The sequence below is a fragment of the Nyctibius grandis genome, chromosome 1 (assembly GCF_013368605.1).
Source record: "Nyctibius grandis isolate bNycGra1 chromosome 1, bNycGra1.pri, whole genome shotgun sequence".
Classification (NCBI taxonomy): domain Eukaryota; kingdom Metazoa; phylum Chordata; class Aves; order Nyctibiiformes; family Nyctibiidae; genus Nyctibius; species Nyctibius grandis.
This window is the reverse complement of record NC_090658.1, coordinates 126,690,946-126,711,578: the sequence shown is the minus strand read 5'-3', so window position 1 is coordinate 126,711,578 and position 20,633 is coordinate 126,690,946. Positions and strand designations below refer to the sequence as shown.

The following is a 20,633-nucleotide window of genomic DNA, read 5'->3' as shown; positions in this document are numbered from 1 at the left end:
CCAGAACAATTCTGCTTAAGCATGTGGCTTTCCTCCTGTGTAGTCGAGATCATAATGCTGACTGATAATAAGCACAGTGGAAGGAGTCAGCAACTTTTGGACCAGAACAAGATCTTACACAAAGTCTGGGTGAGCCTTTCACGAGCTGCACTGAAGGCATGAAGTTATCACACTCCTCTCCGTAACATTCGTCCAAAGTGGACTTAGGTGACTGATAACAACAATGCCATCAGGTGCCATTTAGGAGGTAAATCTTACTGTTATAATAATGTTACAAAGGTGGAAAGCTCAAAGCTGGTTGGCCGATGTTCCATGGGAAGCTCAGCAACATGCCTTATATATTGCAAGAGATGAGAGGGACCATCTTCTTCCATTGCAAAAATGGGCTCCAGCATCTTCCCGCTCTGCCTAGCACTTCTGTTCTGTTATGTGTGTGGTACTCCTGTCTCTGTAAGTAGAAACCTGATTTCTACAGGCTCCTCTCAGTCCAGAGACATCTCACACCTTATGCTCGTTGTATTTTATTCTCTTTCAGGTCGGGCGCCTCTCCAGTCAAGCTGGTAAGTGCTCTGTGAACTCTTTTGAGTTTTGAAGCATTTTCTTTTGCTTCCTGTGTGCCACCACATCTGAACGTATAATGCTTTCTCTGTCTTGCAGCAGCAGATGCTGATGCTGGTGAGATAATTAAAGACATTACAGACATAAACGTAGGTGAGTTCATGTCTAAATTCTCATAAGGCCTGAAAAATTGTGAGCAAAATGCTGAATTTTCAGTATTGTGAAAGAGACATAAGTGACTGATGGTCTGGTAGTTCGTGGTAACAATAGAAATATAATTAAGTGCGCTCTGAATTACCTTCCTCTGGCTATGACGCATGAATCTATCCCAGGACTGTAACCCTACATAAACAAGGGATGCAGATGTCTTTCACTTCTGAAGTTTGGACAGACCCACTGTGTTAGGGCAGTAACATGCTGTATCAGTTGGAAAGGCTCTGGACTCCCACCAGCATTTTCCCCCCATCTCTATATGATCTTTATAAAGTCTTACAAAGTGGAAAATGGCTTAGATGTTTATTGAGCTTCTATATAAATGGTAAGGAAATCAAATGGAAGAGACTCAACACGCTGTACTGTCTTCCTCTAATTTTTTTTATTTCTTGTAATACAAATTTCCATATATCCTTTGATGGTGCACTGTACAATATTCCTCCTGATGCATTACTCAATATTACTATATTCTCTAGAGCACTGTCTCATTGTGTGGCTGTTGCCACTGCCTGATAGCAAGCAAGAGGTTACCAACCTAGACATGGATAATGGTGGCCACCAGATTTCTGCCACCAAAATTCAAACATTGCTGAGTAGCAAATATTGAGTAGAAGCTACTGTTACATTTAGGACTGCCCCTATAGTTCAGTGTAAAGAGGCTGGTCCTTCTTCATTTTTCTGTAAATGGTATTAACCTCATATGAGCAGGCTCAGCATTGTTTATGAAGTGAAATACATTTGATATTTGATATTGCTTTTACATTATCTTTCACAAAATTGCTTTTCAGCTGCTGGAGTGGATCTCTTTCAGGGTGATATCTTGCTCCCTGTAAGTAATTCAAAACTCTGTGTCTATCCCTTATCCTAATTGTAATTTTGGTACAAATCAGCCCATCTCCCAACAGCAGATGCATCACCAGCTGTTAATTCCCTTTTCAGCAAAACCAGCGAAACGCCCTAAGAAATGAGACATACAGATGGAAGTTCCCTATTCCGTATATTCTGGGTGATGACCTAGGTAATGCAGATACTTTATTCAGATTTTACGTCCAATCCTTATTTGCACTGGAATCACTGATAAAAATTTGCCTTTTTCAGAACTGGTTCTCCCACATTAAAATTCACTAATAACTAAATTACTCCTTTATATCAAAACCATTTTTTTTCCTGCTACAGCTATCATAACAAAACACAATTTAATAAAATTAAATAATTTTTCTTTTCAATTACCTTTCTTTTGGTCCCATGCATATATCTGTGTGCATACCTTACCTCTCCAGGGTGAATGGTCTGCAGTGTGTTAAAGAAGCTTTCCTGATGTATGTTTTCCAGATCTGAATGCCAAAGGAGTCATTCTCCAGGCATTTGAAATGTTCCGTCTTAAGTCTTGCATTGATTTCAAGCCATATGAAGGAGAGAGATCCTACATATTCTTTAGAAAAGAAAGCGGGTAAGGGTTACACCAATTTCTGTTCAGTTTTGCTCTGTAGAATCAGCTGGGAATCCATTCCATCTGACGTCATCAGTCTAAAAGTTTAGTCTAAGTTTGTTGTCAGCAGAAAAAAAGACGCCATGGAGAAAGCAACCCATCTTACATTCTTAGACACAGAGCTTGGAAGCAGCTGCCTCCCTCTGCTGACTGCAGAGGATGTTCAGTTGATGAACTTGGAATGGGCATCTGATGTTTTGATGGTTGCTCTTTGAGGAGGTGAATCCCAGCGTTGCTGAGTTTTCATCAGCTGCTTCCACTTTCCTACTTGTTTGCCATTTCAGTGTCAGTGGTGGGTGAAACGACCCCCATGTACATCCAATTAACTCACCAAGAATGCGAATAGCCAGAATTTACATTTTGAAATCTTTGGAAGACAGGTCAAAAAAAAAGCTGTGGAAAGGCAGTTTATTGTAATATTGCTATTGTTTTGACATGGCTTTTCTTTAGTGAAACGTTCTCTCAAAATCTGAAAGGGTTTATACTCAGAGATTCAGGTTTTCAGGAACTGGAAAGATCTATCTTATTTCCTACACTTAAACATGTTTTGAAAGAACATGTTGAAAAGGACAAAAATCTTCTCACTATATCAGCTGTGAATATTTCTTGTTCTCCCAGAACTTCATAAAGACCTATAGGCACTGATATTTCTACCCTCAGCTCCTCCTTGGGTAATACATCCTATGACGTTTCTCTTACAAGACTGCAAGCACCGTGATTTTTGACAAGTTAGTGCTGAAGAGCCTGGTACTGGAAACTCCTTGGTAGCAGCTATTCAAAAGATCATAGGCTCAAGCTCTTTGTTTTCAGTACCCACATTAGTGTGTTCAGAGCTCCTTCAACAAACTCAACCCGACAGTGCTTTGTGATGTGCAAAGGAAGCTACAGTCCAAGCAAATGCTCTTTAGCAGTTGCCTCTCACACCACCCTCAGGCTACTCAGAAAGTTCCCAGTGTATTGGCTGAGGAGCTCCTTTCCTCCTCAATCACTATTAACTTCTGCTGAGTCACAGATGAGGGGCTGAGCCCTCACAGAAAATTATAATTTCACACCTATGGCCAATGCATTGCATAGTTGCTGTTAAAAAGGACCAAGCACTGCTATTCTATATCCTTCTGGATCCTTTCTCTAGCCCAAGTGATTGCAAAAAATCTCAGTCTGTCTTGACAAGTTTACTATTTCTATGTGTGTATTATGTTTCTTGGCACATTTCTTGGCAAAATGGCAGCTGATATAGGACTAAACTTCTGTGGATCTCAAAAATCAGAGGTGAGCTTGTCTAACAGAGGATATGTAAAAAGCTGGCCTCATGCAAGTGATAGCAAGTATGTTTTCGGGGCTTAGTCTGCTTTCAGAGTAGAGTATCTGTAGAGTATCAAGGCATTTGGTCAGCACCTAAATAATTATTTATAGTACTCCTTTCATATTTAAACCTGTTTTGTTTTTACTTTAAATCCAGTGAGCAGACTGAGGACATAAATATAGAGAAGAAAACTCTACTTAACAGACAGTAAGATCTCTCTCTTTCTCAGGTGTTGGTCCATGGTGGGGGACCTGCAGACTGGACAGGACCTCTCTATTGGGGCAGGATGTGACTACAGAGCAATTGTGGAACACGAGATCCTGCACGCTTTGGGATTTTACCATGAGCAGTCAAGGATGGACCGGGATGACTATGTGACCATCTGGTGGGATGAAGTTATTACAGGTGGGTTTTGACCTTCAAGTCAGATTTTGTAAAGTGAAGATTCATCAGTGTCTTATTTTGCCTCCTAGATTTTAAGACCTTCTTAAAGATATGATTTTAGAAACCCTGGGCCACACCTGAGACAACTGTAAATCAATCTGTAGATGTAGTAAGATTTTGATACAACTCTGGTCAAGGACCAGAGACTGTCTAAGGCCAGAAGAGAGAGTTCCTGCCTGGAAGTCAGAAGACTTTATTTCCCCTTGGCCCCAGGACTGGTCTACTCTCTGATTTTGAACAAATCACTTCCCCTCTCTAAGAGTCTGTTTTCTCTGGCTATGTAAGGCATATTGTAAACTTACTGGGATGGTATGTTGGGACCCCAACTTGTCCTGAGCTTTGAGATGGTTCTTCTTTCATGAAAGGTCTTCTCAAAATCTGAAAGGCTTTTATACTCAGAGATTCAGGTTCTCTTGGAACTGGGAAGATTTACTTTGTACATAAAGAAGCCTTAAAGTGATGAGATCAGACAGGACACGTAAAATAGGGCTCTCCCCTGCCTAGTGTGTCTCTGCAGGTTCTTGCCTTCATGTTTAGTTTCACCAGATCTAGGGGGTTTATGAGTTTCAGCAAAACTCTCCACAGTCCCCCTGGTCCCTAGGCGGTTTCTCCTGCTGTCTCCTGTCAGGTCTGGTTCCATACTACTTAATTTATATATTTGAAAAGGAGTTGAGGGGAGTCTATAACAAGTTCTGAAACGCGTGCTAGCAAAGACTAAACTCTTGTTCCCCGTGGTGGTGCTTTGCGATGACAGTGATGGTGCCAATGCAGCAAAGTTGCCCTGACATTACTCATGCTCTGTGTGGACAAACTGGTGACTTTGGTGTCCTGGGCTATGCACTCACCATCTTTGCAAATAAGTGAAAAATATGTGCAAAATAGTCATCAGAAAGGAACAAGATGCAGGGAATGCTGTGTTCTCTTTTGGGTAGATAAGAACTGCTGGTACAAGCAATTTCTGCTGACCACTAAGAGCAGTATCTGATATTTTTAATTGCTCCACATTGAATGGCCATGTGCATTACTACTTGCCTTTACTCTGTATTTGCAGTGTCTTTTGGGGTGGCTGAACAGTAGATGGGATGTGGATATTGATTTTGCAGATGATTATTTTTATTATTAGGAACAGCACTGAAAACAATTCATCTTATTACTAATTTGGTCTTGTCTTGAATCGTGGTGATGAAAATGCTGATGATGTTAATAGTATCCAGATTCTGACTTTTGGGACGCTTTTTGTTGTACACTGTAACTAATCAGCTCCAAAGCAAAAAGACTTACAATGCACTTATTATGCACTATTGTGAGCTCCGTGATGTACAGAGGTATCGAAATCTTGACAAAGCCGTGCCAATTCTTAATGCATTCTTTTTTTTTGTTTTTTTTTCAAAAAAAAATATATCATTCAATCCTCTCAACTTATCTGTAGTGTATTCAGTAACTACAAATCTGGGACACCAAAAAACACATGCAGATGATGGACTTCAGTGTGACGCTATTCTGAATGGAGTCCTGGGTCTAGTCTGATATCAGTACAGTCAATTCCTATGTTATGTAGGTTTCTATCCATACTATAAAATCTCATTTTCCAGTTAGGCAAATTTATTAAGTAGAAAACTTCTGCTGAAACCGTTTGAAAGATGACTGCTCCTCTAAAGGGAAACAAGGCTGATATGATTGTGCTCTGTGTGTGGGTGTGCACGCGTGTGCTCGTGTTCCCACATCTGTTCCCACATTAGTGACCCCAAATTTAATAGCATGGTAGTAGTTTTTGTCATAATGCATTTTCATAAACTGAAATGCAGATAGGTGGCTGATGAGAGAAGAGATCCCTTATCCATGTTGCTGTTGACAGAAAAGCTAAGCCTGTTAGACTTCAGAGAAAGTCTAATGACAACCTAATGAAATAGCCTCCTCGCTGTATGGTTTATTTCTTTTTGAAACACATAGATGTTGCCCTTTGCCTGGTAATGATCTTAAAAGCCATCATCACTACACATGCCTGTGTCCTGCCAAGATTTTGTCCCCAGCTATAAAAAGCGATAGCACTTAATTAGCAAGATTCTCACCCTTTTCGATAAAAGGTGCAATTCAAGTACCTGTAAGAAAACAATCTCAAGCTCTTATACAATCTCAAGCCTTGGACTGAAGACCTTTGCACCCAGAATGGACTTGCAGAAAGGAAGGGTAGCCTTTACACACCGAAGATGTAATTATCCACCGAAAGCAGCCATGTGCTGTTTCTTCTTGGAGAAAGAATGCCAAATATTCTGAAAATATTATTTGTATTTGGAAATGCTGGCAATCTCTCTTTACTTCCATACCAAAGTATGTGAAATGGCTCCCTCTCTCTGGCCTAGCAGACACCTTCATAATGAAAAACTCTCTCTAAGGACAAATTATTTCACCAAGAAACCACGAGAAACATGTTTCCAAAAGATATTTCAATAGAAGTGTCATAGCAATATTGTCAATCTAGGGTAAAAACATAATCTTTTTTTCACAGATTCCTAATGTGTTCTTTGCTTCAAAGAAGAACAGAACCTGGAGGCACTCCAGGACTGTCATACCTGTCCCCTTAATGAGTGGAGGGCTCCAGGGCCTCTCCTTGTCCGTATATGATCTAATATCCTGGGAAATGTTTGCATAACTATTCACAGGCTCTGGAATGGAGTACATTAATCCTTAAATTTAATTCTTCAGAATGCTTACTATTAGACCATCTAATCTGACCTCCTATATACCCTGTTCTTTTCCAAAGGGCCATGCTAAAGCCATTTCCTTTCCAATTTCTCTAAAAATGAAGCACTTTTCTGTTCTTTTACCAGACAAAGAGCATAATTTTCTGAAGTATGATGACAGCTACATCACTGGTCTGAACACCCCCTATGACTACGAATCACTGATGCACTATGCACCATTTTCATTTAACAAAAATGAAAGCGTCCCCACAATCACAGCGAAGATACCAGAATTTGATAACATAATTGGACAGCGTCTAGACCTCAGTGCCATTGACCTGGAAAGACTGAATCGCATGTATAACTGCAGTAAGTCATGATTTAACCATGGCAAGCTGTTTCTTTGTTTATACTTGAACCTGGCTGGTTCATCTCCCTTATGTCTCTAAAACCACAAAAAAACTCTTCTCAGGTGCTCTTGAGGCCATGTGGGAGAGGACTTGTGGTGTAGAGACCCAAACTGTTTATTCCCTCCTCTCTTTGGGTCTGCTACTGTCATTCCTTTTGTAAAATTCAATTAGTCAATGAAAGTCATTTCATTCACATCTTTTCTTCCATGTTGCTTCTAGGGGTTCAGACATGTGGTTGTGTTCTGCTGGTGTGTGGGCAGGTTCATTGTACTTTTGTGAGGTGAAGGCAACTGTACTTTGTCCTCTTTTACTGACATTTGGTCTTAATTAGATGATTTTGCACTTGAGGTAGGCTAAATCTAGAGTCTGACACTGTCTAGTTGGTTGCTAAGCTGGTTGAAGATGTTATCACAATGTGTGATTATCAGTGAGAAGTTCTGAAAGTTCTGACATAGTGGTGTTAGGTCAAAGGTTGGACTCGATGATCCTAGAGGTCACTTCCAACCTAGTTGATTCTGTGATTCTTGTCCCCATGGATCTGAAGGGGGCCTACAGGAAAGTGGGAGAGGGACTTTTTACAAGGGCATGTAGTGATAGGATGAGGGGGAACAGTTTTAAACTGAAAGAGGGGAGATTTAGATTAGATATTAGGAAGAAATTCTTTCCTGTGAGGGTGGTGAGACACTGGAACAGGCTGGCCAGAGAAGTTGTGGCTGCCCCCTCCCTGGCAGTGTTCAAGGCCAGGTTGGATGGGGCTTTGAGCAACCTGGTCTGGTGGAAAGGTGTCCCTGCCTGTGGCAGGGGGGTTGGAACTAGATGATCTTTAAGGTCCCTTCCAACCCAAACCATTCTATGATTCTATGATCTGCCAACAGAAGCATCCACTTGCAGGCAAACTCAGCTGAACCACCCTAAGGTAACTGGGTGGACTTTACTTGAAGTGGAAGAACAGTGCTCATGCTCATCAAGCAGACAAGTGAGCCATGGAGAACAATAACCTCCAGCAGATGAATGGTTAAGTGCAACATCACCACTGTTCACAAGGTGACTTGCCTCTCAAAGACTTACAAGCAGGCACAAAGACAGCCACCACCAGCCACTGTGCTTCAGCTATGGTGTGGGAGTTTGTTTAACCGTCTGCAAAGTGGTCAAATATTGGTATCTTTATGCAGGGAATCCCTACAGGAATCGAACTTTTCCTCTTTTGAGTCTTTGGGCTCACATCTGCTGTGGGTTAAGTCTTCTTTACATTATGTCTATAATAGTGCAAACAACCCCCCCACAAAATTAGTGCAGAAATTTTCTTTTAAATGAGATGCTACTTTGGAAGTAACCATTTGTGCATTTTTTTTTTTTCAGCTTCAACTCACACTTTTTTGGACCAGTGCTCTTTTGAGTTTGAAAATATCTGCGGCATGATTCAGGGCACCAGGGACGATCTAGACTGGGTCCATCAACAGAGCAGTGCTACAGGGCAGGAAGACCACACACTCGCTGGGCGCTGTAGAGGTAAAACGAAGTAACAGAACACTTTTTCCTATGGCAAAGGGGTTAGCTGGAGTAATGGTCCCTTCTGCATGTCTATACTGGTCTGCGTGGTTTAAACAACAACTCTGAACCTGTCATTGTACTCAACCCTTGAGAAAACCCAGCACTGGCTGCTCTGAAAACACAAGATTAAATGACCAAGTTTAAGACACTACCCAGCAAACATCCAAGTTGTAATGTTTCTAGTTAAGCAAAAAGCCCTTTTTCTTTTCACGTGTCTTGGCCCTGTGAGTGTGAGTTTATGGTTGCACTCATGCTCTCATTAAGCTTTTTCAACATAGTGGAATGTTCTTGACACCAGCAAGATAAAAGAGGGCAAAGAACAATCTTAACTAGAGGCTTTTAAAATATAACTTGGAAAAAGTTTTACTGCGACTTCCAAAGTCTGAGTAAGAGTTATGTTACACCATGATAACAATGAAACAGCACTCATAGCCACTCATAAATGTTGTGTTTGCAAAGTGAGTGATAAGTTAAGCTTGAGGAGTGCTGTTTCTGGAGGTAGAAGAAAGTTGCAAAGTAATTTATGATAGGAGTTTAGGGATAATTTTCTTTTTCACATGGTCATTTTGCCATTTTTCAAGGGAAGAAAATCTCAAAAAGGGTAGAGTCAGCCCCAGTCACAGTCGCAGGGTGCTAGATTGCAAGTGAGAATAAAGATTAAATCCCAACAGGCAGTTCTGAAAAGCAAGAGAAAGCTACTACAGATTCTAAAAAACAAAGTTACTTTTGTTGTAAATTTTGCCCAAGTATGGAGTGGAGGAATCCTGGCCTACAGCACATTCAGTTGTGCTTTGTTACTCTTTGATAAAGGAAAAATTTGACTTGCTGCACTCAGGAGTACACTTTTCCCCTTATGTGACCCACCCACTGGAAAGAAGAACAGATCCTCAACCTCTTATAATGCTGGTTTGACTTTGTGGGTTTTTGACTTATTACTGGCTAAACTGAAAGAGGGAAAGTACAGCCTAACACTTAGAGAGGAAATGGCAGCCTAGCTCTGGATTTGATCACTGTATGCCCATGCTGGAGTCTGCTAAGGCCATATCCTAACTGCCACAGATGCTTAATGTTGCCATTATTTGACTTTCTTATCAAAAATGAGGTAGAGCCTAGATCATCTGGGGCTTTGATACCACAATAAGTTCAACAACAAAGTCAGGCACCTGAATGAGGCTCACAGCACTGTTTTCCCACTTGGAGCAACAGTGATTGTACTTACATTTAACATGCTTAAATTTAACATAAATTCAACTTATGGTGAAGTGTCATGCATGTCCGTAAAGCAATTAAGTATCTTTGGCAAGGTTTCTATGGGTATGAGTTCAAAGCATTGCTACTGTGTGGGAGGTAATGGAGAATATTCCCCTGGCATGATTAGAGCGAACATGATGAACAGCTCCAACAGCTCCACTAACCATGCAGGAGGCTGTACTGCATTTATGCAGCTACAGGTTTAACTGATGATGCCCCAGGCGTTAGCTTGGACAAGAGTTCAATGAAGAAGCCCCCAACAGAGGAAGCTTTCATACAGTAGCTAAAAGAATTTCACTTGTTAATTTAATCATAGACTATAACAAATAACTAGCTTGAGGACATAGCCTCAAGCTTCGCCAGGGGAGGTTCAGGTTAGACATTAGGAAGCATTTCTTCTCAGAAAGGGTCATTAGACATTGGAACGGGCTGCCCAGGGAGGTGGTGGATTCATCATCTCTGGATGTGTTTAAGAAAAGACTGGACATGGCATTTAGTTCCATGGTCTAGTTGACACGGTGGTGTGAGGGCAGTGGTCGGACTCGATGATCCCAGAGGTCTCTTCCAACCTGATTGATTCTGATTGATTCTGTGTGTAACTAAAGAGCAATGCAATACAGATAGGACATGACAAGTCCATGTGATATCAAGATAAGATACATATGCAAATGGTGAAACCCTTGTAAGTATAAGAATAAAAGTAGACATTTCAAATCTAAAGTAAAGAACACTCAGAAAACATTAGTGGGAAATTAAGCTGGAGGGGCAGGAATTCTTAACTAATTTCCCCAAACTGAGAAGCTGAGTTTTGAAAAGTCTTTGGGCAAGCTGTAAAAAAGAGCTGCTTCATGTTCAAGGTCAGGAGAGTGCTAGTTCTGTGTCCAAATCTTTTTTTTATTATTATCTTTATCACTGATAAGAAATTATCTTACTCTTTACAAGGTAATATAGCATATGATTTCTAAGATCATGTCTTTAGATTATCTTCAGTATAAGTCACATAGAAAAAGTTTACTAGTTACTTGCAGTCAGCACTGAATCCTCTGTCTCATGTGTCTGACATCCCTGAGGCATCCAGCTTCCAACTAGACCTACGAATGCACAATTGACATAAGCTGCCAGCAATGAGTTCCATACACATGATGAACTACTAGTCCTGTTCTTACCCTGGTCTGTCTTGGATAGTTGTCATACGCCATTTCCTCTACTATTCATGTTAAGTGCTACACCCACGCCTACTAAAAGAGTGGAGTCAAAATGATAAATTTAAGACATGGAGCTAGCAGGAAATCTGGGAAGAGACAAGTGACACTCTACACTTCTTTCACAGATGCTGGCTATTTCATGTACTTCAGCACCAGCTCTGGCAAGGCAGATGAGGTGGCAATCCTAGAGTCTCGAATCCTTTATCCAAAGAGAACTCAGCAGTGCCTCCAGTTCTTCTATAAGATCACAGGAAGCCTTTCTGACAAGCTGATCATCTGGCTTAAAGAGGATGATGGCACTGGAAATGTTCGCAAGATGAGGAAAATTCAAACCTTTCAAGGTAATTCTGGAAATATGAGGAATATATAGAATATTGGGGGAGGAAAACTTGTCTTACTGAGTCCATGAATGCAGTGGATTGGCTCAGAAATCAAAAGATTTTCCCGAAGCTACCAGAATGTCTTGCAATCCGGCTAAGAATTTTGGTATTGAGTGCATTTAGCAGTGAAACTGTGGGTTGTAATAATGTAATTTAGGTGCTCCACAGCAGAAGTCACAATGTTCCTAATAATTTTATGTTACACTCTGTGATTTAGAGGGACCCCAAACTCCACTGGAGATCAATTGACTAGATCTCCATTGGCTATTACATGATCTGACAGTGAGCTGTTCAGATGTAAATACCTGTGCTGATCTGCAGTCAATAAGAATCCCAGCCTGATTTTTATATGGTTGGAAATATAAAAGCATGTAATTTTGGAAATGTGAACTAAGTTCCCACTTTGGGTGATTTTGCTAAATAGGACAAATTCAGCCACTGCAGCACTATGCTTTTATGTCGTCAAAACCCAAGACCTGTGATAACCTGCTTATATCAAGCTGCAGCAGATTGCAGGGAAGGATAAGTCCCTGGAAAAGTGTCAGCAATAGTTAATTCTAACATGTTGGGTCATTGACTCCCATCCACTTGATATGTCTTGGCCTTTAGCTTGTTGCCCTTTATACTAAAGACTGCCATTCACTAATGTGTGAAGAGTCCCTCATACAATGTGTCCAAAGCACTTAGAATGATAAGGCAATGTGAATGTATTATAATCACTATATCAAGTTAAGATCTCCAGCCTTCAGGACTCTGTGAGAGGTCCAGTTGTTTAAAAATGCAGCTGGAATGGATGTCTAGGAATAAACTGCTTCATAATATCACTAATCATGCTGATGGCAATGTTCTGCTTTCCTTTTACCAAAGCGGATAATGACTATAACTGGAAAATTGCCCACGTAACCCTCAACGCTCAGAAGAAGTTCCGTTACCTCTTCCAAGGACTAAAGGGCAACCCCAGCTCTTCATCTGGTGGGATTGCTATCGACGATGTCACGCTTACAGAGACCCCCTGTCCCACAGCTGTGTGGGTCATTCGGAATTTCACCCAAATCCTCGAAAACTCATCAAGTGATGTTATTGAAAGCCCCCGGTTTTATAGCCCTGAGGGTTATGGTTTTGGCATAAGTGTGTATCCCCACTCCAGAATCAGTGGCTACACTCGCATTGCCTTTCACTTGTGCAGTGGAGAGAATGATGGTGTTCTGGAGTGGCCAGCTCTGAACCGCCAAGCTATACTCACAGTGCTGGACCAGGATCCTGACGTCTTGAAAAGGATGTCCTCAAGCAAAAGCTTCACCACAAGCAAAGACCATGTTAGCTCAGGTAAGTGGTGTCTGCCTGGAGGAATGATGAAAATGAAAACCAAAGAATCTGAGTCAGAGGACTGAGTGTAGGACTCAGAGATGGGCAACTTTGGCTGCATTTCCCAGTTTGGGACACTTTCCTCTGTATGAGTCAGTATTGACTTGTCTTCAAAAGATCATCTAGCGTGAAAAGCGACGCATAGAAGGTAGGTATTATTGTGAACAGTCCTTGGGATATCTGAGTTTGACTCTAAATACAGAGTTCTCCTAGAGCTGGCAATTTCCATTCTACCTGTGGTTTGCCCATTATGATAGGTGACATATCACCACAGGATGGTGCAATGCCAGCAGGGTGCTGTATTCCATTACTAAATCAGCAATAATTTAAGTTAAAACTGCATTTTGGAGGCTTGGTTAACTTGAACATACGTGGTCTGAATGCACACGGTTCACACTGAAGCTGTATTTAGGAAAAAAATACCTGAAAACACCTGTGAGATCAGTCTGCAGCGTTTGAAGCCTATCTTGCTTGGCTGGGTGTAGACTGAAGATTATGAACTCTTTCAGACAGGGGCTACCTTTTAACTCCAGGTTTATATAGCATGTAGCACCATAGTTCCACATCCACCCCTAGGATTCCCCATGGATGTGGCAATTCAAAGAAATAAGAACAGGACAATATTGAGTTTGGTACAGACTAAAATACTAAAATACAAAAAAGTCATGTCATACTTCCAGCTGCAGAACTTTGTGGTTCTTATTTGCCACTCGTATTCTCTTTGCAGATGCCAATGGAACCATAATATGGGAGAAACCATCAATTGCTGGGAAATTTGATGCCTCGTGCAATTGCTATAGAAGTGTATCATGGGGGTGGACTAACTTCATATCTCACAGCCAGATGAGACGGAGGAGTTTCCTGAAAAACGATGACCTGATTATCTTTGCAGAATTTCATGGTAAATACCCTCTTCCTGATTCTCCTTACAAAAACAAATGGGTGATCCTTTCTATCTCTTTTATACATTCAAGTAACTATTGCCACCTGTCTCTGCATCCTTTTCTAATTGGGATCAGCTTTTAAAAGCATTTCTGTGTCTTAGTTTCAGGTGGGTGATGTTGACTAAAGTGATTGTGAGTTCAGAGGAATCTAAATGGCAATGATTTACTGAAGGTTAACTTCTTGGACTCCTTTAAGCACCCTAACCAGTAGCTATGTCCATTTCTAAGCACTGAACATACTAAAAGGCCTTCCTCGTGGCATTTATTTTCAAATAGAACAGCCACACTTGGCATAGTTTTTCAAAGTACAGAATACCACTGCTTTACCTAACAGGTTACCATAATTTCAGTATTATTTTCTATCTTGTGCTTTAAATATGCAGAACTTGCTGTGGTACGGCAGGAGCTCTGTAAAAGGCGAATGGACAAGGAGTACCCTCTGGTCCAGAAAGAACCCTGTGAATCCCTGGCATGAAGAATACTACATATAGCATCACTCACTGTTTTCTGATGTCTTTCTCCTCTCTTTCCTTTTTTAAAAGATCTAAGTCACCTCAATAACACTGAAGTCCCTGTTCAACCTGCACAGTCTGCCTTCATGGAAGGCCTCATTCTTGAAAGGCAGAAGAGAGCAGCCCAGGATATGGAGCCTGTTCAAGACCAGCTGCCTTATCTGCAAGACCCATGTGACCCAAACCCTTGCCAGAATGACGGAGTCTGTGTCAATGTGAAAGGGAGAGCAACCTGCAGGTACCACGGACCTCTTCCCTGCTTGCCTTGACTTTCTTCTGAACCAAATGATGCAGCTAATAAGTATTCAGTTACAGACCTCAGAGGTCTGAGCCACTAGCTTTTCAAGGAACAGCGGGAACAGAACACTTCACTGCAGTGACGGGTTTCTACTAGCAGCCATAAGGGGAGGCAAAGAAAGCCTGTTCTGTGGTGCTTCCAGGGGATGTAAATAACCTCCAGACAAGGTGGGGATGTTGTGATGTGAACTCCTCTAATGGGAGCTGCCCATCCAGGATAGTGAGGGTGAGGACCTTGAGGTGGACCTATAGGGCAGGACAAAACTCCTGATTCATGTGAATCTGTACTTTATTTTCCCAGGTGCCCATCAGGACAAGCCTTCTTCTTTATGGGTGACAGGTGTCAGTCAATACAGGTCCATGGGAATGTCCTGGGAATGACAGTTGGTGGAATTGCTGGAACCATTGTCTTAACCATCGTTCTAATTTCCATGATGGCTAGAAGATAAAGAACTGCAGGGGGATAAATCTCAGCCTGGTATTTTTCCGTTGTTCATAAGACATCAGTTTTCAGTGAAAAATGGTGAATACAACTTGTAGAAGACCAGTCAGTGTACGGATGAAATGCTCTATCAACATCTTGGCAGCAATCTGTTTACTCTGTAGGACTTCGCAGTAAAGAGCATAGTGAAAGTTCATACCCTGCCTCACTTGTGTATTCTTTGCATGTTTTGTTTCTTCATCCAACAGCAAGTGGTAGTGCTGAGGCCATGCCTTTACTCTCAACCACAGTTCAAATTTAGATTAAATAATAGGTAGAACCTCTCAAAACAATGAAAAATTCACAGAAACACATATGTTAAGATTCTAGAAATGTTCCTATAGAAATTACTCAAGAAATCTAAAGGGTACAAATCCACAGTTAAGTAAATCAGTACATCAATACTCATTTTCCCTGGAGCTGTGCTGGTTTACAAAAGCTGATTAGCTATTACAGAGAATTAATAGTAAACTACTATTATGTATTTTTTGATCAATTCTCTAACAGGGAAATAATTTCACATTACAGCTAGTTGTCTTTCTAGAAGGCCTCGTCACATAAGGTTTTCAAATATTCAAGTGTAAATCTATTCTTTAGACATAATCCAAAGTTATTTTAAACATCTATGAAGCTCCCTTGATTTCAGCAGGCAGTGGATGAAGTTGGAGCAAATCATCTGTTATCATAGGATTGGATCTCTAGTGGTTACCTTTAAATTCATATTCGCTTTGGAAATCACAAGTCAAAGAGAGTGGTGGGAGTGTAGGAAGACGACAACTGGGTCAGTGATACTGGTGGGTGCTGGGTAAGGTGTGAACACCCTACAACTTATTGCAGATGGCAGGAAGCAACTGATCTAGTACCTCCCAAGATCTCTACTTTCAAGGGCTCTAAGTTTCCACACTTGCAACTTTGGTACCAGGGTTTTCTCTGAAAGCAGTTTCTTGTTGTCTGCATATCAGAACAGAAGGAGTTCAGAATGCAGATGGTAAATAACGAGAGAGGGTGAAGCTACCCTTGTATTTATCACATACTTGTTGCAAGGGATGGCAGCCAAGGGAAAATGCAGCCTCATGGCTGTAGGTTGTACACAGAGAGCTGGTTTCTGCTTGTTTTTACACTTGGATTCATTCTGGTGCTCACATCAGTCCTGTGAGTGAGGACAAACCATCCAAATCACAGTGCATTTAATTAAGGCATTACCAACAAATTAATACACAATCCCTCTTATTCTCTGCATTTGTAATAAAATCAAAACAAACATATCAGCTTTTCCTGCAACATGCCTATCTGTCTGAACCTCACCACAGGTGAAAGATAGTTAAAGATCTGATTACCTTCTGCCAGCTGGATTAGGGGACTCCCCCTTGGGTCAATGGACTCCCCCATCCAAGCTGACAAGCTCATAAATTGCACAGGGTTATGGAATGAAAGACAAGAGAACCATAAAGATGAATAAAATTACAGGGTGCAGCTCGCTGGTTAATGCATGAGACAAAGGAATGAGAGGCAGACAGGATCCAGGCAAGTGCTAATTAAGTGCTATCCTGTGTATAGTTTTGGTGTCCACAAAGGAACATCAAGAATAAAACTGCAAGTTGTCACCACTCACTCAAAAACCACGCATAGGCTCTGACACTGTTCAGTTTACTTGTGTAGACAGAGCCCAAGTCTTCACCCCCTGCCAAACCACACACTGACTCTGCTCTGCCAGGGGAACTTGTGGTGGCGTCCAGTCACAGAGGATGTCCCAGCAGGTGATATTGGGTGCACTTGGACCCTGCTTGATGCTCTGTCTCTCTATTGAAACCTGGGAATAAAAGTCCAAGAGAAGGGGATGGAGCTGCTCTCCTCCAGAAGAGAGGAAACCCCTGTCCAGTCCATGTCCGGGACATGATCTGTCCTCTTGCAGGGCCTTGCTGGGATCTGCTGGTTGCTGCTTATGTCCTGCTGGGTCTGGGACCTTCTGGAAAGAGGCTGTTGAGTTTGCCAGTGCTGCTGGAGGCTGGGTCCAGGGATTTCTTCTCCTCACATCAGGAAGCTAGTTTTGACCTGCTCTCATGCATCTTCAGAGCCTGCTGGCAGCAGAATGTGATGGTTGGAAAAGATGGGACTGGTCCTGATCCCTTTGGGTGATGTTACTTTAAGCCTTTGCACTGGGGGAGGAACGCATCCCAGCTGCTGGCAACAGGGTGGGTGAGGGAGGCTGCTTCAGTAGAAAGCACTGTGGGTATGGGGGGCAAGTGTAGGGAGGTCCTAATCTTGAAGAGATATGTGAGAACTCGGTATTTGAGGAAGACCATGGGAACTCAGATGATTGAAAAGGGAAGAGGGTTGGTGGGTACAGGACACAAGCCTGTAAGAAATGAACCTCATTTCTTCTGCTCATGGGATTAACGAGTCCACTTGAGGTCACAGGTGCTACAAGGTAACATGCAGTTGGGCATACCTGGGCACTTTGTACAGGGAGGGGGTGTGACTTTTTATTCTTGCCTAACTTGACTTTTCCAAAATGCATCTGTTTCCTGAACATGTTTCCTGGGGCAATGTAAGAAGCAAACATGCTGGCCAGACTGCTGAGCCATGAAAACATCAGAGATCAGAGCATAATTGGCTTCATGGACCAAAGAAAATTCATCAGAACTGCACACCTGTAAACTCCAGTTCTGGGGCATATTGATTTTCACTGGCCACTGTAATGTGGGTAAAATGGTCCTGGGCTCTTTGCATTGTTCATATCGAAGGTTCTCAAAGTCTTTAAGGAATGCAAGGTGAAATCTGGGCTTGAAATACACGTAAGAGTTGTTCAGCAACTGTCACAATCCAAAAACTTTAAGCAGAGAGTGTGAGAGAAGGCAAATCTGTGCTTCAGAAACCTGTATATCACAATCCCCTCCTTACTACTTTTTCTGAGCTGGAATAAATCAGGGGAAGGTGCCAAGGCAGTGAGTGTTCTCCATCCAATGCTGTAAAAGGTGAGTAAGGGAGAGATCCCACCCTTTCCAGAGATTAGGCGAACCTGGTAGGTTTTTGTTGCAATACACTTTAACTTAGTGCGTTGCAGTTAAGCAGGGGGAGGTACACGAGTGACGGCAATCATCAGGAAACAAGCCCTGTGACAGCCCTCACTTCAGGAAGGGGGATGAATGGAGGGATTTGGGCTTTGATCAGGACAAAGGAAGTCAGGATGAAGGATTGGGCCAGCTGCCCAAAACGCCAGACTCCAGAAGGGAGCAAGCTGTTGGTGAGCCCACTGCCCACCTTGCCTGTGCCACCTTACCTAGTTGTTGCTGCTGAGAGCGGATAGGAGGGGTTTAGGGTGGTTGCTGCCATGTGTTTGCTCTTCTTCCTCCATTCAGTACTCCCTTCCACCTTCTCTCTCCATTTATCTTGATCCATGTACAAATACAAGTGAAGCCTTGGCCCCAAGTCTTTAAGACTGGCACAATTCATTCCTTAGCTGCTTCTCTTTCATGAACCATCATGGCTTTTGTAACACTAGTAAGGACCTTGCCTTTGAAGATCCACCCGAAGATGGCCCTTCAGTGCCAGGCAGCTTGGCCTCACATCTTGATTTCTCATTCACATACAGTTGAGACCCACACTTAGCTAAACTGGGAGGTGTGGTGAAACCTCGGAGGTGAAATGTCAACAGAGGTAAGGTGTGGTGGGACTGTGCTGTCTATAGGGACTCGTACTTTGCAGTTTATAGGAAGTCTGTTCTAACTCAGTGGGAGTGGATGGTTCCACAGTAGGTCAATATTGCACAAGCTACTTCCAGAGTGCTGTCCAAAGACAAATTTCATTCGGAATAATGTGCAAAGGTCTGATTTTCAAGTTTCCACTGGCCATACAGTTCAAAGAGATTGTGGATTTTCAAATATTTCTTAATCTCTGTGTTCTAGTTCTGGTATTATGTCTACATATTCAAGCAAAAAGAAATTGCTTTCAGTAAAAATAATACATTTGGTTGATGCTTGTTTATTGTCTTCAGTCATCACCACCTGACCATACCAAACCATCACACATGCCTGTAACTGTAGGCAGCAATTTCCCATCCTGGTTCATCCTAAAGTCCTGGGAACAGATTCACTACTGGTAAACATAGGCCTGATTCCCCAGCAATCAAATGGGCTGTACTACCTGACAGCAGCATTTGAGATTGGCCTCAAATCTAAATCTTCATGATTCCATCTGTCATATTTTACATTAAGTTTTGTAACATTTGTGTGAGCTATAAATACTTCTCATGCTCTCTCATAGCCCTCTGCTTAAGACAGGAGTTCTGCCTTTAAAGGTATACGGTCTTGGAAAGAACTGATTCCACAAATGTAGTATTAAAGCAATAATTTATATAAAACCTTTCATCCTGCCTGGCACATGATGGTTTATATTCACTGCAGAGTTGACTCTCTGAGCCCTCCAAGTGTGATTCTCCTCTGAGAGGAGACCCAAACATACAGACTTTACACAAGAGACTCCTTGCATACTCAACACCACTATGCATTAAATAAATGCAGTCCCCTCTGTGGTAGAAAGCAGCAACCATCTCTGTCTTACCACATTACGTATCAAGGGTGGTGGTAAACTAAATTTAACAATTATAGTTAAAGATATAAGTCTTCCTTTTCTTCAAAAAAGTGCCACATGGAGCTTTCAGTACATTCCATCTGAAAGAAGACCACACAGGAATCATCACGGTCTTCAAGTGAAGATCTGAAACGGACCTTCTCAGTTGTGAATCTTTGGTTCCAGAAAGTCTTAAATAGAAAGTGGAGAGCACTATACCCTATGGCCTTCCCAGACTCTAATACGTCGGCAGAAGAGAAGCTGTGAGGTACTTGTGTATCTACACAGGCCTTTGGAATAATTCAGAGAGTTGACTGCAGAAATACTAAAACCACGGGACAACAGCTGTGTATAGTACTGCAATTCATGGCTCAGTAGTGCATAGTGCTAAGCACCCTCTTAAAGGCTGAGAATTCTTCACTCCCAATGTCTTTTCCAGCACTTGAAGGCCTTCAAATCCTTCCATGTTTGAAACATCTAGTCATCTCTTCTGGGATTGGCAGCCCCTGTAAAATTCCACCTCTCAAAGGTTCCCTGCCTTACATGTTAACCAGAAATGATTATTCCAGAAGAATGCACCAAGGTACAGTTTAGTTAAAGTAAAGCACTCCACTTCTTGATGACTCACAGGTGCTATTTGTATGTGTCTTGGAAAGGGCAGAGGTCCTTTCAGAGTTACATGATTTAGCATTTGCAGTGCCTCAGTTAAGCAAAGAATATGACTTGGAAGTGTTTTCAGAGGAAGAGCTGGATGGCTCTGAAGAAGATACTCTGTATTTTCCTGCAAAACAAAGCATGGTGGTTAGACATAAGGACAGATAGCGTGAGACATGTTGGCACTGCAAAGTAAGGACAGTTAGACCTGTCCTGATGCCCCAGGTGGCTTTGACTTGATCTGCAGCCCTGATACTAGCTGGATTACAGCAATACCAGCAACCACAGAAGTCAGTGTGTTTGGTGACATGGCAAGGATATGTCAG

General features: G+C 42.0%; 2 protein-coding genes across 3 annotated transcripts in view; one reads left to right on the top strand and one right to left on the bottom strand.

Annotated features, from left to right (window-relative positions):
• The first annotated feature begins 381 nt into the window (after nucleotides 1-381).
• LOC137676365 (meprin A subunit alpha-like) lies at nucleotides 382-15,077 on the top strand. Its single transcript, XM_068423546.1, has 14 exons — nucleotides 382-450; nucleotides 536-560; nucleotides 658-711; nucleotides 1,560-1,600; nucleotides 1,711-1,789; nucleotides 2,104-2,221; nucleotides 3,793-3,968; nucleotides 6,836-7,057; nucleotides 8,458-8,607; nucleotides 11,231-11,446; nucleotides 12,353-12,811; nucleotides 13,578-13,751; nucleotides 14,337-14,544; nucleotides 14,905-15,077. The coding sequence occupies exons 1-14, from the start codon at nucleotides 382-384 to the stop codon at nucleotides 15,050-15,052; spliced, it is 2,139 nt and encodes a 712-aa protein (XP_068279647.1). The 3' UTR covers nucleotides 15,053-15,077.
• A 3,972-nt stretch (nucleotides 15,078-19,049) lies between these two features.
• ADGRF5 (adhesion G protein-coupled receptor F5) overlaps nucleotides 19,050-20,633 on the bottom strand; it is a 49,458-nt gene continuing 47,874 nt past the window's right edge. For both annotated transcript variants that reach the window (XM_068421642.1, XM_068422276.1), the window contains one exon: nucleotides 19,050-20,434. In XM_068421642.1, the coding sequence (XP_068277743.1) occupies nucleotides 20,355-20,434 (80 nt within the window). In that variant the 3' untranslated portion in view covers nucleotides 19,050-20,354. The remainder of the gene's footprint in view (nucleotides 20,435-20,633) is intronic.

What these genes read in the sequence shown, in the direction of transcription:
- LOC137676365 (XM_068423546.1), top strand. Translation starts at nt 382, where the DNA reads ATGGGCTCCAGCATCTTCCCGCTCTGCCTAGCACTTCTGTTCTGTTAT. An exon ending in GCGCCTCTCCAGTCAAGCTG is followed by an intron (nt 561 to 657) that starts GTAAGTGCTCTG and finishes TCTGTCTTGCAG; the next exon opens with CAGCAGATGCTGATGCTGGT. An exon ending in TATCTTTGCAGAATTTCATG is followed by an intron (nt 13,752 to 14,336) that starts GTAAATACCCTC and finishes CTTTTTTAAAAG; the next exon opens with ATCTAAGTCACCTCAATAAC.